Below are 17265 nucleotides of genomic sequence, written 5' to 3'. Positions count from 1 at the left end.
ACCAAGAAAAAAAGCTTAGAAGGTATTCTGCACAGCAAAAGGCACTATCAACAAAATGAGGAGACAACCTATGGAATGGAAGAAAATATTTGTATATTATTCTTGCAATAATGGCTAAAATCAAAAACACGTGAGGAACTCAAACTATTCATTAGTAAGAAAATAAATAACCCAATTTAAAAATGGGTGAAGAACCTCAATAGACATTTCTCAAGCTAAGACACACAATGACCAACAGGTGTAGGAAAAAATTCTCAACATCACTCATCAACAGGAAAATGCAAATTAAAACCAAAATGAGATATCATTTCACACCTGTTAGAATGGCTATTGTCAAAACGACAAAAGATAACAAGTGTTGGTGAGAATATGGAGGAAACGGAACTCTTGTAAGCTGTTGATGGAAATGTAAATGGGTACAGACATTATGGACAATAGTATGGAGGTTTCTCAAAATATTAAAAATAGGCCTCCTATATGATCCAGTAGTCCAGCTGCTGAGTATATGTCCAAAGGAAATGAAATCAGTATGTCAAAAAGATATCTGCATTCCTATATTTATTGCAGCATTATCCACAATAACCAAGATATGGAATCAACCTGTGTCCTTCAGTGGATGAATGGATAAAGTAAATGCAGTATATATACACAATGGAATACTATTCAGCTTCTAAAAACAAGGAAATCCTATCATTTGCAACAACATGGATAAAACTAGAGAACATTACTGCATGATCCCATATAAGAAACATAAAAAAGTATAACTCACACAAACAGAGAATAGAATGATGGTTACCAGGGATGAGGTGGAAGGAGACTGGGGAAAAGTTGGCTAAGAAGTCTATTATGCATCATGGAGGCTACAGGTAACAATGATGTATTATATACCTGAAAATTGCTGAAAGAGTATATTTTAAGTGTTCTCTCCACAAATGGATGATGTGTTTGAGATAATATATATGTTAATTAGCTTGATTGGCTAAATCAAGCTAATTAACATATATATTCGCATATATATGTATACAATGTGTACATATTACAAAATAAGTTACACACCATAAATTTATAATAAATTTATATCATAAATTTATATAATTTTTATTGTACATAATAATTGTACATATTTATGGGTTCCATGTGATATTTTGATAAATTCATAAAATGTGTAATGATCAAATCAAGGTCATTAGTATCTCCATCACCTAACACATTTATCATTTTTCAGTGTTGAGAACATTTCAGATCCTCCCCTATTTTAAATATATAATAACTTGGGTTAACTGTAGTTACCCTACTGTGATATTAAACACTAGAACTTATTCCTTCTATCAAATTGTGTTTTTTATCTATTCAACAACCTCTATTATCCCTCACCCTTCCCAGCCCCTGGTAACCACAATACTATGTTTACCTCTATGATCAACTTTTTTCCTTCCCACATATGAGTAAGAAAATGGGATAATTGTATTTTTGTGTTTGGCTTATTTCACTTAAAGACCTCCAGTTCCATCTGTTGCTAAAAATAGTGGATTTTATTATTTATTATGGCTGAATAGTATTCCATTGTGCATATATACCACATTTCCTTTATCCATTCATCAATTGATGGACACTTGGTTGATTTCACATCTTGGCTGTCATAAATACTGCTGCAATAAATATAAGTATGCAGATATCTCTTTGATCTACTGATTTTCTTTCTTTTGGGTATAGACCCAGCAGTGGGATTGCTGGATCACACAGTAGTTCTCTTTGTAGTTTTTTGAGTAACTGCCATACTATTTCCCATAGTGACTGTACTAATTTTTATTCCCCTCAGCAATATACTAGCATTCCCTTTTCTCCAAATCCTTGCCAGCATTTGTTATTTTCCATCCTTTGGATAAAAGTCATTTTAACTGTGATGAAATGATAGCTTATTGTGATTTTGACTTGCATTGCCCTGATGGTTAGTAATGTTGAACATTTTTTCATATGCCTGTTGGTCATCTGCATGTCTTCTTTTGAGAAACGCCTATTCAGATCATTTGCCCATTTTAAAATCAGATTATTTGGGGATTTTTTTTTTTTTACTATTAAGTCATTTGAGTTTCTTATATATTCTGAGTATTAATTGCTTCTGAAGGTTTGCAAACATTTTCTACCATTTCACAGATTTTCTCTTCACTCCATTGAGTCTTTCCTTTTTCTATGCAGAAGCTGTATTCTTGATGTAATCCAATTTGTCTAATTTTTTCTTTTATTGCCTGTGCTTTTGAGGTCTTAACCAAAAATCTTAGCCCAGACCAATGTCCTAAAGCATTTTCCCAATATTTTCTTCTGGTAGTGTCATAGTTTCAAGTTGTATATTTAAGTGCTTTAATCTATTTTATTTGATTTTCATATATGGCAACAGAGAAGTCTAATTTCATTTTTCTGCTTATAAATATTCATATTCCAACAGCATTCATTGAAGAAACTGTCCTCTCCCCACTAAAAATTCTTGGCACTTTTGTCAAAAATGAGTTGGCTCTAAATATATGGATTTATTTCTGGATTTTCCATTTTGTTCTATTGGTCTACGTGTCTATTTTTATGCCAGCATCACGCTGTTTGGGTTAGAATAACTTTGTAGTACATTTTTAAATCAAGTAGTATGATGCCTCCAGCTTTTTTCTTTTTTCTTTGAATTATTTTGGTGATTTGAGGTCTTCTGTGGTTCCTAGTTCTCCACCTTTTCCAGATTATGTTCTATCACCCTGGCCTACATTCAGCAAGAATCTTGTTAGGTCATTTTATCCAGAATCCCCTTTGCCCCTGATGTAATTTCCTCTCAGCAATTTTCTATCCACTGACACTATCTTGTTCCTTGTCTACAAATTCCCAACTTTCCCTTTTGAGCCCAATTTCACCTCCCTACTACAAAACCCCATTGTAGTAGTCCTTATTACACAAAGTCTTTCTTACCATCTTTACCAAGTATCAGGAATAACATCTTCTTTAATGGGGTCCAGAAGCAGACCAACCAGAAAGAAGGGAATGATAGGATGATAATGAAAAAAAAATCCGGGAGGACAGCAAAGCAGCAGGTCCAGTACAGATCAAAGGAAGAGGGTTAAGGAATTGAGGAATGATATTACCAAGAGAAAATGATATGGAAACCTATGACATCAGCTGTGGGCAGTACTTACATAATTCTAACAATATAAGCTGAAAGTTCAGTGTTCAATTTAGCATGACAATAATTCTAAATAATTTAAGTGTCCAAAAAAACAGGGGTATTAATAAATTTGTGTGTATTTAGAAGATGAAATACCATCTAAAAATTAATGAACTAGAGATATCTCTATTGACATCGTTAAATATCACATGAGATTCATTATGAAAAGAGCAGTTAAATAACTTTTTTAATATAAATATTTACATTTAAAACAATGTCATCATTGTGATTACATGTATATTAGTTTAAAAGTAAAATACATAAATTAGATATTCACAAAATTCATGATGATGACTGGATGGAGGGGGAGAAGAAGGAAAAAGGATCATGATTGTTAAGAGGAATATAGGAGATGCTGATCTAATTGTAGCAACTTATTGCTTTAAAGAATAATCTGAAGCCATTACCACCTATAATGTACTCATCCTGAGGTTGAGGACATGGTGTTTATTACAGTAGTATCCTTTGTAGAGTATGTTATTTTCTTACTCTAAAACAAAAATTTCAAGAAGCAGTTTGCCTATTCAGCTCCTTGATAGCCACTGAAACCGAGTTTTAGCAGAGAATTTAGGAGGAATGTGGCCTATCATTTTGTAATTAAGCAATTTATATCAGTCCTTTCTATTTTATAACTCTCTAAGCGAAAATCTCCTAGCAATAAGTGCAGTAAACATCACCATTGACTATTGATTGATCAGTATCCTGGAAAGCACACCCTTCCATTAAGAACACTTTCCTCTGCTACCATCAGACCAAGGCACTGACAATAATGATAAACATTTCCATGCAATTTGCCAAGCACTTACAGAGTTTACTTTTATTGAGTGCATAATGTACCAGGAAGCGCACTTTCACATTTATTAAGTGTCCCCCTAAGAGCCCTAGAACACCACATAGTAGAAGAAATGTGAGCTTTAGGACAGGCAAACCTAAGCCTCGAACTGCTTCATCTCTTACGTGCCTTGTGACCTACAAAATTTCTCTGAGCAAGTTTCCTTGTGCATGAACTGAAGAAAATTTGCCTACCTTATAGGTAATTACAAAAGGTGAGTGAGATGATATCTACATAGAGTCTAATAGAGTACCTAAGCAGAACCTCAGTAAATGTTACCTTTCTCATTTACAAAGTTCTGAGTGATTCAGTAATCTGACCCTGGTCACACCTAAACGAGAGAATCAAGGAGGCATGACAGTTATTTAAGTGCATTGACTTCAGAGCCAGGCTGTCCAGGTTCAAATCCCAGCCCTACCACTTACCAGCTGTGTAACTTTGACCAAGTTATTTAATCTCTCTGTGGCTTAGTTTTCGCATATGTAAAATAAGAATAGTAGGGAAACTACTTCCATAGGGTTGTTATTAAATAATTGAGCACTTGGAACAAAATGTAGCACATAAAAGCACTATGTAATTTCATGAATAATAAGTAACATATATGTCATTAACTCAATACATAGAAATTCATACTCCATGGAAGGAAATGTAGAGCTCCTCCTCTCACTGCACTATAACACCACCCACAACTAGCAGGGCTGCTATCATATGCACGTTCTGGTTTGGGGTAGTTTGTGTCATTATTGTTAAGTTTGGAGGGTGTAAAAGAAAGAGATATAAAGGTAAAGTTTGTCATTGACATCTTTAACTCTTACCTTCTGAGGATGGTGCTCTTGTCAGTTCTTTTGTATTTTTTTCAGAAGTTTTAACTAAGCAAGTCATGGAAGCTCAATCTTAAGGTTTAGGCCAGGTGCAGTTGCTCAGACCCGTAATCCCAGCATTTTGTGAGGACAAGGTAGGCCAATGGCTTGAGCTCACGAGTTCAAGACCAGTCTGAGCAACGTGACAAGACCATGTTTCAATAAAAAATACAAAAACTAGCTGAGCATGGTGGCATGCACCAGTAATACCCGCTACTCGGGAGGCTGAGGTGGGAGAATCACTTGAGACTAGAAGGCTGAGGCTATAGTGAGCCATGATCACACCAGTTCACACCAGCCTGGGTAAGAGTGAGATCTTGTCTCAAAAAAAATAAAGTTAAACAGAATAACTAAATCAATCTTAGGGTTTAGCTACAATAATAGACCCTCATGTTTGCACTGAAATATGGACAAGTCTCTGTTCCTCTGTGACATGTCCTTTTCTTTTTCACCAGCAACAGTGAGAACTAGCTGGCACCAATTTCCCATTATCCTCCTCATGAAGGGCATGCATAACTCACTTAATTGCTTCACACTATAGCACACTGTTATTTAGAAGCAGTCTGTTTCTTTCCATTGTAACAGTAGGGAAATAAATAAGCAATTTTCATACATTAGGAAACATAAGCATGCCAGGGTCTAATTCATACATATGTGATAAGTAAACCAAAGCACTTCCATGAAATACACTGCACCACACAAACACCATTCCATTACAGCACCTGCTTGGGTGTGAGATATCACCCAGAGTTGTCTCATAGATGGGCCCAGGAAAGCAACGCCAGTGTGGAAACTCAAGGAACTGCCTCAGGATGAAACCTCTCCTTTAGATTGAAAAATGAAGAGTGAGAAATGGAGAGTCAACTGTCCTGCTTTTGTAAGTGGTATTGGTTTTTTGTGAGCTATGAGCAGGCTGCATGACTCTGAGCAAATATATTTTCTGTGTCTTGTTTATTAATGGACAGAAAAGCTAGCCTGAAAATGAAATTGATTTTATTCACTTAGGATTTCATACTCTATTGCACAACCACAACCCAGCAAATTTTTCATTAACAGAGATAATTACTTTAATGAAGATTAAATATAATTTAAAATTCACATTTATCTTTATCTACCTAATGCAGGTCAGAATTAGCCTAAAATGGTTGGGAAATGGGGAAGAAATGGGTTTCTTCAAAAAAGTCCCCATTTGTTTAAGAGGAGAGTGTCCTAATCTGATGGTCATTCCTGCCTTTTTTTCCTCTTCCTCCTCTTCTCCCCATTTTATCTATTAATGTCTCCCACATCGGGCCCAAATCAGACCTTCTGCTTTATAATAATCCTAATTTGGGGATGTTTGGCAGAAGCTACAGGATAGCAGCAATAAATACCCAGGATGCTCAATGATCTATGAAAAGCTGTGTTTATGATGGACATATAGAGGAGAAACACTGAGATCAAAGAAGTCCAGGTTAGCTTTAGAAATATCTTCCTTCCTTAACACAAAGTGCTTTACTCCACTTGTCAAAGAAAGGTAGCCAGGAATGATATTAAACTCATCAGTATTACTCATTTTATGTGGTGTTAGCACTGTTCATCATTAATGGCATTTGAGTATTGTTGTGGAAAGGGCATGTGCCTAGGAGACAGAAAAAATGCCACGTTTACTCCTGGTTTTTCTTCTTTTCAGATGTATGATGTTAAAAATTGTTCCTTTGCTGAATCTCAGGGTCTTCATTTGTGAGATGGAGATAAGAATGCCCACCTTGAGTTCAGAAATGTAGAGCACCTGGCATTAAATAGAGACTCAACCAATGTAATATACATTTTTGCTGTAACATAAATTTTCCTCTAAAATCTTCAAATACTATACCAATGGGACAATTCTCCCTAAGTGACAGCAACACCCAATTCTCCAGAAGTAACTAGTCCATTTTGCTCTAGGCTCTTGCTGCTACTGATCTAAGAGAAGGCTCAGGCAAAGAGGTTGCACAGGTTTATCAAACCCATTAGCACAGATATGCACAGCCATGAGTGTTTGGACATTTGCTTTCCAGGGAAGAAAACTAAGTCTAGTTTAGTAGGGATATACAACTGGCTCCAAGATAAGATATTTCAAATAATAGTTCTCATTTACTGAATACCAATGAGATATGTTACATTACATATATCAGCATGTTTCATGTAATCTTATTTAATTAGTGTGACTCTACAATTCATCATCTAACTCACGACACATTCAGAATAAAAGAGAAGGCTACAAATAATTACATCAACACAATAGGTATAAACCTGGATGGTCCTGGACAAACTGAACATATGAACACCCATGTTTAATTCACATAGCCACTGTATGAGCTATAGAACGCTGTCCCTAGTTTCCTGAAGGAAACCATGATTCAAAAAGGTTAAAAGTAATGAGTCCAAGGATACACAAACCAGCAAAAGGCAGACCCAGGGTGGGAAACTTTGTCTATAAGATACCAAAGGTTTTTCCTCTAACATCCTTCCTCCTTGAAAAACTTTATTCAAGATATCAGCTACCAAATGACAGCATTAATTTCACTTTGAAAGCTTGTCTTCATTGAGTGAATAGGAAATTTCAAGCTCTGGGTTACGACTTCCAAATGCTATCATGAAACAGGGCAAAAAAAAAAATTGTGAAGTGAAAGCAAAATGACACCAGTAAAAGCAGTTATATCCTAATGAGTATCTGGCCCTCTTTGAGTGCTCAATGCAGCCTGAATATCAAAGCCGTGAGCTAATGCTTACTCAAGCATAGATAATGACAGTCAATGGGGCCAGACATCAATAAGCCTGTTTTCCCAGATACTGGTCTAGATTCTCATGCACCCAATGAATTCCTCCATCTAGGCCAACTCACTGCTGATATTAGGGACCTGAAATCACAAATGAATTTGATTTACTTCTATAACATTGTCAGAATCTTTTCTTTCCCCCAGAATGTAATAAGGATAAAAATGTTGAAAATGATCAACATTCTCTCCTCTCCATGGTGTTTCAGTAGATGAAATTAGATGGGTTTTCAACACTACCACCTTTTGACCTATCACTGTTTATATTTTTCTTGTCTCTTTGCAAATCAAAAGGTGGCCCAGTCTAGCCTCTCTTGGAAACTAGTCACATTGACAGACACAGTAGAACCTGTATCGTGGCAAGGGAACAACAGTTCAAATCACTCATAAATTCCAAGCATCCTCAATCACAATCCTTTAAGGAAAGACCATCCTCAGAAAGCAAGTAAATTCCTGATCCTAAGAGTGAGTGACCAGGTATTCCAATGATGCTGTAAAAGAGCCTACCTTAGAACACAAGAAATCCTGAGTAAAAATTCAATTCTGTTTCTCTGAAGTTGTGTGATCTTGACATTTCACTCAAACTCTCTGAGCTTCAGATTTCTCAGCTGTAAAGACATTGCCTCTCAAATTTAGTAGGCACAAAAATTGCCTATAGATCTCATTAAAACACATTCCTGGGGCCCATCCTTGGAGATTCTGATTTATTAGGTTTGGTGTAAAGCCAGAGAATCTGCATTTCTTATAAGTTTCCAAGTGATGATGATGATAGTCATGATCGTGATTGTGGGCTACACTTTGAATAATACTAAACTGAATCAACAATGCTGACTTCACAATTTCTGAAAAGCTCTGAAGAGAGATGACAATCCTTAGCAGAGCTGCTGACTCATAATGCCTCACATTCAACGTTGAATAAAGCATCAACAAAGTCCAGGAGTATTAGTAGGAACAAAATTTGTAATAATTTAATCATTTCTAATAGACCAGGAACAAGATGTCATTATAGTCCAATCCCTCTTGTTATATTATAGTCTTTGTTAGCGTTCCAGTTTCAAGCTGTGAACTTACCCAAAGGCCTCCAAGTTTTCCCTTTCTTTTAGCACAAAACATAGTTTTTGGCTTACAAAGTCCATTCATCCCCTTTAGGCTCAGCTGCATCTCTGTGGCATCCAAACCCCTTTTAAAATCATCTTCATTACTACTTTAAAAATAAAACATAAGTTTTCCTGTTAAAAGAGTACTCAGAAAATAGATGGAATGATATTTACTTTGCTGAAAACAGATATCTCCTGTTATACCAATTGTCAATTCTAAGATAAGCTGGAATCCTTCAGTTTGTCCTTGTCTAATGCAACTCAGAGATCAGGGACTCACTTCTTCTCCCTCCCCTCTGTTTTTCCCCTCCCTACATTCCAGCTTTCTCTCTTCATGACATTATTTAATCTCTCAGTTGCAGCTTCTTGGGATTAGCTACAGCATCTATTAATAGTTTTACTTCTGTTTACAGTTCCAAGGGGAGAAAAATAGCTCATTCCTTTTCTCCAATCTTGAAGATATGTCTTATTGCAAAGGGAGGAAGATGCACAGGCCCCGTGAATAACCTATTTCCACAATCATTCCACTGTAAAGATGCTAATGTGCTTCTTTGCCGAATGGATCCATTTAATAGGCAGAACAAGTTGGATATAAACTCTTTAATTGCTTTCAGCACACCGATTATCTTCCTGTGTCACCTATTGTATAATGCAAAAATGTTAACAAAAGCACTTACTGAAGACATTATTGGGAATTAAAAAACAAAGAACCATCAGTTGTCACTAAATATGCCTTTCATGCTCCCAAATGAAATGCATTTGTGCACTCAAGAAATAGGATAGAAATGTGCAGACCTGCCATTGTCAGATGCAAACATCTTCATTAGATTTTGATCCAGCTGCTGCAAGATCTATAAAAAGAGCTATCAAAGCTGGCAACTCATTATTGGTTATTTCAGGAAAACTTCAAAAAACTATCCCTAAACCTGCACTGATCTTTTCTGACAAGTTCCTTGGCCGGGCTGTTTGTTTGGGGACAGGGGCATTGCAAACCTCTGCCAAGTCATCCTCTTGGAATGATACTTCAAGGGATGCAGTCTTTTGGGGCTGTTAGGGAGAAACCACAATTGCAGAGTCAACTTGCATTCCTGGACATTTGAGCTGTAAATCTCTGTCTATCATCCCCCAAATCTTCTGTTCTGACCCAGCAGCTTTCCTTAAACACATATAAGTGAAAAGCAGCCAAACCCAGGTCTTTACAGACAAGAAAGGAAAGATTAATATATGCAATGTCTTGTGATATCCTTTCTTTGTTGCAACAAATCTTCTTACGCATATTGACAGTTAGCTTATTTCTAGCATATTATGTTCTGCAGGTGCTAGCTTTTTCAAAGAGAAAAAAAGAGGAGTAAGGACATAAGCAAGGAAGCAGAAGAAGAAAGAAAATAAAGGAACGAAGGAATGGAAAAGGGAAAGTGGAAAATAGTTTGTCTGGAGATCATGTATACAGGAGGTTATGAGGAAACAAACTCTAAATGCCAAAATTACCTACAACTGCTCTTTGAATTCTACTGAAACAGAAGGCGGTCCAACAAAGACCTGAATACCATTCATATTAATCACAGCCCCTAACATCTTGATGGGGACCTCTCCAGTCAGGCCCAGGTCTCCAGAGGCCTCTGATGGATACCAGACAAACAACTCGCAGAAAACAACTGTCAGAGATGTCACAGCCATCTATGAAGAACTCTTTCTCCCTCAGTCTATATATGTCTCTATTTATGACAAAGAGAAACACAAATTATTATCCTGTGATTCAACCTCGGTCAACAAGGAAGAAAGAATATACAAGCCACTAACAAAGTCTGCTTTAAAGATTTTTAGCTTGGCCTTTAATTTACCCACTATATTATCTGCATTACAGTCAAAAGAAAATTGAAATGCTCAAATTATTGATGTAATATTACATCTACTATTTAAATTAGGTATAAGAGCTCATTTGGGGATCATTTTATTATATTTATATTGTCATTAAAACTATTGCCCAAATCTTAATGATCTTAGTAACCACAAACATTTTTCATTACACATACCATCCCGATGCCCTTCAGAAACATCACCTTTCCTGCAATACCACAACTTTCATCTTCCTTCCTGTCATCTGCCTTGGCCAATGGAGTCAGATGGATAAGAAGAGAAGAAACTGAGGTCCACACCCACCCAAACCAGAGTAGGATTTTGAGTTGGGGACCAGAGCCAGACTTATCTTTTTATGATGTAAATCTGATCATGAGGCTCCTACATGTAACATCATTCAGTAGCTTCCTATTGCCCATCAGATAAGATCACATTCCTGCTGTGCAGCTACAGGCAGTTATTAAACCTCTCCATGGCTCAATTTCCTCATCTGTAAAGTGGCGATAATAATCATGAGGAAAATGTATGTAAAGCACTTAGCACAAAGCCAATAAATGCTCAATACCATTATTAATAATGTTATCTCACCAGCTAAATTCCTTTTCAGTTCCCCCTTTGTTCTGTCATGCAGCCATATTCAACAGTGAGTTTCTCAACTCCCCTATGATCCTCCTTGCTGCTATAACTTGATCTATGGTTTTCTTGCTGCTTGCAATACCCTCTTACTCCTCCTGGCCCTTGGCCAGCCTCACTCCTATTAATTGATGAACTGTCAGCTTAAATGCATAATGTGGAGAAAGGCTTCTCTGACTTCAAGTCTGAGTTTGCTTCTTCCAATACATTCCTCATTTCCTACTTCCTCTACTACACATATATATATATATATATATATATATATATATATATATCATGCATTATTGTAACATCTTACTTGACTGAGATATCCATGAAGGACCTAAGATTAGATTTGCCTTGCTTAGCACTGTATTTTCTCAGTAGCAAGCACAGTATAGTCAAAAGTGAATTGGGTTATAATGCAACTAAAAAAAAATCTTAGCAGATTACAATGACATAGGATTGGTCCTTGCTTATACTATGTACATGTTCATCACAGTGTTTTCATGCTGAATCCCAGTCTGATGCCTCCCTTCCTACATTCTGGAACATTGTGGATCTCAAGGTAGATGAAAAAGGAACACAGTAATTGTTCACTGCCCTCTTAAGGTTTCAGTTCAGAAATGGAACATCTAATTACCCTTCATACTTTACTGGCTAAGGCAAGTCATGTGGCAAAGGCTTATGTCAATCAGGCAGAAAACTCATGTAAAAAGGGTACCACAGAGAGGGAAACTAAAATGCTTAGTGAACAGTAATATCTATTAAAACATATCTCAATAAATGTTAGTTTAAGGAAATCTTACTTTGCTGCAAGATGACAGATATAAACCCCACACCAGCTGAATTCTTCCCATAGACTTCTGTTACTCAAACACATTTTTACTTCTGGATAAACTTGACTTTCATAATCACTTTCCTTTGTTCTCAAAACCATGTTTTCTGCCAGTCACCAGTTGCATATCTATGTGGTAATGCTTTACAAATCATATCAGTACATCACTTTTGAGTAATGAACAAAAATTAGGTTCAAGAACAAAAAATATACGTATTATATGATTGCAACTCTAGGCAAAGCATTCATATGTACAAGCGGGGTTATATCCAGTCTCGTAGAAATATGTGCCAATAAAGCAACCTTCAAAATCAGTTCATCTGACCTCAGATGAAACCCAAAAAGTTGAGTTACTTACCAAGTTAAAACAGCTAAATAGTAGCAGAACCAGGACTGAATTATGCATTAGGAATTTTAAAGCAAGTGTTCCTTCTATTACAAATTATTGCCTTCCCATGAAGATTGCCACCAAATGTGAGTAGAGAAAGAGGTCACCATTTAACAGACAAGGAAACCAATGCCCAGGGAGGTGAAATGACTTTGTCAAAGCTATCTACCTAAATAGTCTTGTTTTCTTAACCACACAAATCCCTAAGGAAAGCTGTGTGGTTTCAGCACCTAGGACAGTAATATCTGTCGAGTTGAACTGAACTGAACCTGAACTGAACTAAACCGAAATGAACTGAATTGGATTGAATTGAATCGAATCTAACTGAATTGAAATGATATACAAGGTAGAGATATATTTTCGCTCACTCCATAGCCCTTGTTTCTGTTTCCTCTGGATTTTTGGACTTGCCAAACCAGCACGTTACACACCAAATATGACTTAGCTAGTTTCTTTTCTATAACATCCTTATTCTCTGCTTCTTCCATATTTATAATTGCCTTTTTCCTTTGAGCAAAAACAAACTAATACCTAGAAATCTTGTCATCTTATGATATTTACAGAACAACATAGGGTTTGGAAAGCAAAATCACAAATGATACAAGCTCCCAAAAGATCATTAGACAGAGAACTTTATTCCCTCTGAACTAAGCAGGTCAGCTGAAAAGTAACATAACCCAGATGATCCTAAGACACAGGGGAAAATGTCATTAAGTTGCTGTTTTCCGACAACTCAGTGATATGGAAAAGGAATAAGAATTAAATTTGAAGACAGAATGCAGATTCTGGCTGGACTCCAGGTTTGAGGGGTATTATATAAGAAAGAAACAATATCACTGTCAAATCTGATTGTTTAAAACATAAAACTCTTTCTATATGTCTTGAGATGAATAGAGTCACACAGTATTGGGATGGATTCTGAAATCATGCAAACAAAGAACAGCATATACCATTTGGATTAAAATTTTTTCTACTTAAAATCTGACTCTGCTTTCTTTTCCTTTCTCTCCTGCCTCACAAAAGCACTTAGACATTTGAAATTAGCCACATTAAAGCTTCTTTATGATATTATGGATTTGACTCTACTATGGAAAAAGCATGGACTTTGTGATAAGACAGAATTTGGTTCCAACCGTAACCATACCTCTTCTTGTTGTTTGATCTAAGCCTTAGTTTTACCAACGGTAAATAGACATGATATTCTTATGACAATATGGTGTGCTGAGGATTAAATGAGAAAATGACATTATAACACATCTTATTTTCTTTTCCCTCTACATACATAGAAATACAATTATCCACATAGCAGCTCCACATAACTGTGTGACAAATGATTTTTTGTTCACTGTCAATAAATGCCTCCATTTCAGCTCTTCAATAAATTAGCATAAGTTTACTGAGTGCTATTTACAGGAAAAACTTTGTGGTAAGTGCTTAAAGGTTAGAAAGTCTTATTACACAAAGTATATGAAATTAGGGCATTTATTGAAATACCTTTTCATTGGTTATCATAGCAAATAATTGAGATTATTTAGACTTTTAAGTGTTTACTTTTCTTTACAGGATGAATGTTCAGCATGGAAAAATAAGAAAAACAAATCAACCACTTAGACTCAAGCTCAAACTAAAAGTAGCGGTTCTTATTTCATAGTAGATTGACTGGCAATTACTTGCTTCCAATCAGTTTTGTGTTACAGCTGTATCCCTGTATGTGGCTGTACCCGTCTGTACCCTTGCCTCCATGTACTTGCACACACAGTGTTGTACAGAAAAACGAGAACTGTGCCTGTGGTTCCAGCCCTGCCTTCCCATACTGTAATGCAAATTAGAATTGCCATTGTGTTCCTTCCTGGAAAGTCGAAGTCCTCATTGTTAAATGGGATTTTCTGGACAGAGGATCTCTAGATCTCTAAAGTCACTACCGTATGTGTAAGTTAAACTGTGGCATAAAACACCTGTAACTCTTCACTAATGTGTGCATCTATATGTACCTTTACACATAGATGTATGTAAGAGAATATAAAGAATATGTTCAGTTCCCAGAACACAACTCGACAGCAATTTCATGGAGATAGATAACATACTAATCCAGTTTCACATTACTATACTAAAGTGTCATGAGTAAAAGATTACCAAAGAACTTTCAAACGAATGTCTACTTTAGTGTCTCCTAAAGCAGTGCAGAGATAGATTCCAGAATAATACCTGTGGTTTTTCTCCTTTACCTATCCCCCCATGCCCACCACACAAATCCTGTATAACACAAGGAAGATTATAGGCAAATTGGATCCATAGTGTTGGGGAGGTTTAATTGACCTCATAATGTTTTACCTATCACCCTAATTGAAACCACTCAGCCCCATCTCAAAAATAGTAGGAAAAAAAGATAATATTTTCTCATGATGCCCTGCCAATATTACAATATGTTTGTCACCTCCCAATGTCTTCCCCCACCTAATCACTAAAATAACCTAAAAATTATTAACACTGAAGGTTTCATTGTCAGTGGTCTGATTTTCTTTTTGACTTTGTGTCAGTGCAAAATTTTTAAATAGCGCCCAATATTATTCCAACCATCCCAAATTCCTGGTTTGTCAGAATATTGTAATTTCTTATATATTATTTATAAGGACCAGTATGCATGCATCAAAAATCTTCTTTCACATACTTTTCACAATAAAGATGAAAAACATACTTTTTTCCTGTTTTATAACCATTGAAATCCAAGGCAGAAATTAGCCTTGACATAAGGAAAGATACAGAATAAAGAGAAATGTATTTTTCAGCATAAAAATTTTAACTTTAAGTAGAAAAAAAAGCAATTACAAGTCAATTCATCCTTTGGGAATATGTAATGCACAAAGATTTCTGGTTAAAACACAGATGAAAGGGTACAGATATAAAATCTTTCTGTACAATTCATACCAACTCTATACAAATATTAAATCTCCATATGATTAATATTAGGTTCTCATTATATTAGCATTCATTGACCTCTTTAATAAGTGAACCACCCAACGGCTACTGGTTGTGAATCCGGGAAAATGAGAATAGCTTCATGCTTATAAAAATAAATAAATAATATTCCACAGATGATTTTGATGCAGGGCCTTTTTCAAAAAACACTGTACATCTTAATAGTCCATTCTCTTAATAGTTCATACACTGCTATGAAGAAATATCCGAGACTGGGTAATTTAAAAAGGAAAGATGTTTAATTGACTCACAGTTCTGCACAGCTGAAGAGACTTCAGGAATCTTACCAACATGGCAGAACGCACCTCTTCACACGGCGGCAGGAGAGAGAATGAGTGCGGAGTAAAGGGGAAAGCCCGTTATCAAGCCATCAGATCTCCTAAGAACTCATTATCACCAGAACAGAGTGGGGAAAACTGCCCCCATGATTCAATTACCTCCTACCAGGCCCAGCCCCCAACAAGTGCAGATTATGAGAATTACACTTCAAGATGAAATTTTGGGTAGGGACACAGCCAAACCAAATTGACATCTGTGGTATATGTAGTCCTCTCTTGGGTAAAGCACTTTACTTGGATATTGTCTTTTTTTTTAAAATTTTTTGAGATGAGTCTCTGTGGCCCAGGCTGTAGTGCAATGGCACAATCTTGGCTCACTGCAACCTCCACCGGATTCAAGCAATTATCCTGCCTCAACCTCCCCAGTAGCTGGGATTATAGGTACATGCCACGACACCTGGCTAATTTTTGTATTTTTAACAGAGACAGGGTTTCACCATGTTGGCCAGGCTGGTCTTGAACTCCTGACGTCAGATGATCCACCTGCGATAGCCTCCCAAAATGCTGGGATTACAGGTGTGAGCCACTCCACCTAGCCAGATGTTGCCATTTTTATGTTAAAGTGAATCATGACTTTGCAATTCTACTGGCTAATTAGCTGTGCGCCACCTTTAAGTGAATAGAAGCTGTTACATTGAGAGCTAGGGAGGATTTCCTGAAGTCACAGGGAGCCAGTTAGGAAACTGGTTGTCTACATGTAAAGCACCAGTATCCAGAGAAGGATAACCTTGCCTTAAACAAATATATATTGAAAGAAGTAACTAACCTGGGACATTCAAAAGGCTGAACTTGGAGCTCTAAAAATACACATTTCATGCAGAACTTTCAGAAATTATACTGAGCACTTAGTTTGTGCCAGACAATTCTCCAAACATTTTTACATGCATTATCACATTTTATCCTTATAAAAAATCTTACCAGTTAGAGATAATTATTATGTCAAGGAGATAATGAAAGAGAGGTTCAAAATGTTAAGTAGCTAGACCAAGATGACATAGCTAATAAACGGCACAGGCAGGATGTAAAATCCATTGGATCAGTTTCTGTGTCTACATGCATAGCCACAATATAAAACTTCAGATGAGTGAATCAAGCCCGTCAGTTCCATTTTGTAAAGATCCTACTTGGTGCAGAAGCAGCTAATCTGTTAGGCTAAAACATCTCTAATGCTCCAAATGATGGACTTTCTGCCTTTATTTCCTGATCAAGAACACCGCACTGTCCCCTAGTTTTTTTTTTAAATTTTAACTTGAAAATCCTTGAACAACAGCCCCAAGAACCTCATTAATTCACCTTTATCCTATTCTTAAGCTAATATGACTCTGTAAAGTCAACTTATCTCAGAGAAGAGAACACTGCCTAGAACAGAATCTATTGTGTAGTACACATTTGTTGAACAAGTGAAAGATCTCATACTGAACTTGGAACATATACATTTACTTTACAGCAGATAATTCTACTAATACCCTGTGC

General features: G+C 36.4%; 1 protein-coding gene across 1 annotated transcript in view; it reads right to left on the bottom strand.

Annotated features, from left to right (window-relative positions):
* The window catches only part of LOC108294603 (DDB1- and CUL4-associated factor 13-like), a 145199-nt gene extending 134739 nt beyond the window's left edge, over positions 1–10460 (bottom strand). The window contains exons 1-2 of the mRNA XM_037734231.1: positions 10276–10460; positions 8758–8890 (exon numbers count right to left, since the gene is read on the bottom strand). Coding sequence (XP_037590159.1) covers positions 8758–8890; positions 10276–10460 — 318 coding nt within the window. The remainder of the gene's footprint in view (positions 1–8757; positions 8891–10275) is intronic.
* Positions 10461–17265: the final 6805 nt, after the last annotated feature.

Source organism: Cebus imitator, unplaced genomic scaffold (assembly GCF_001604975.1).
Source record: "Cebus imitator isolate Cc_AM_T3 unplaced genomic scaffold, Cebus_imitator-1.0 Scaffold591, whole genome shotgun sequence".
Classification (NCBI taxonomy): domain Eukaryota; kingdom Metazoa; phylum Chordata; class Mammalia; order Primates; family Cebidae; genus Cebus; species Cebus imitator.
This window is presented reverse-complemented; position numbering and strand designations above follow the sequence as displayed.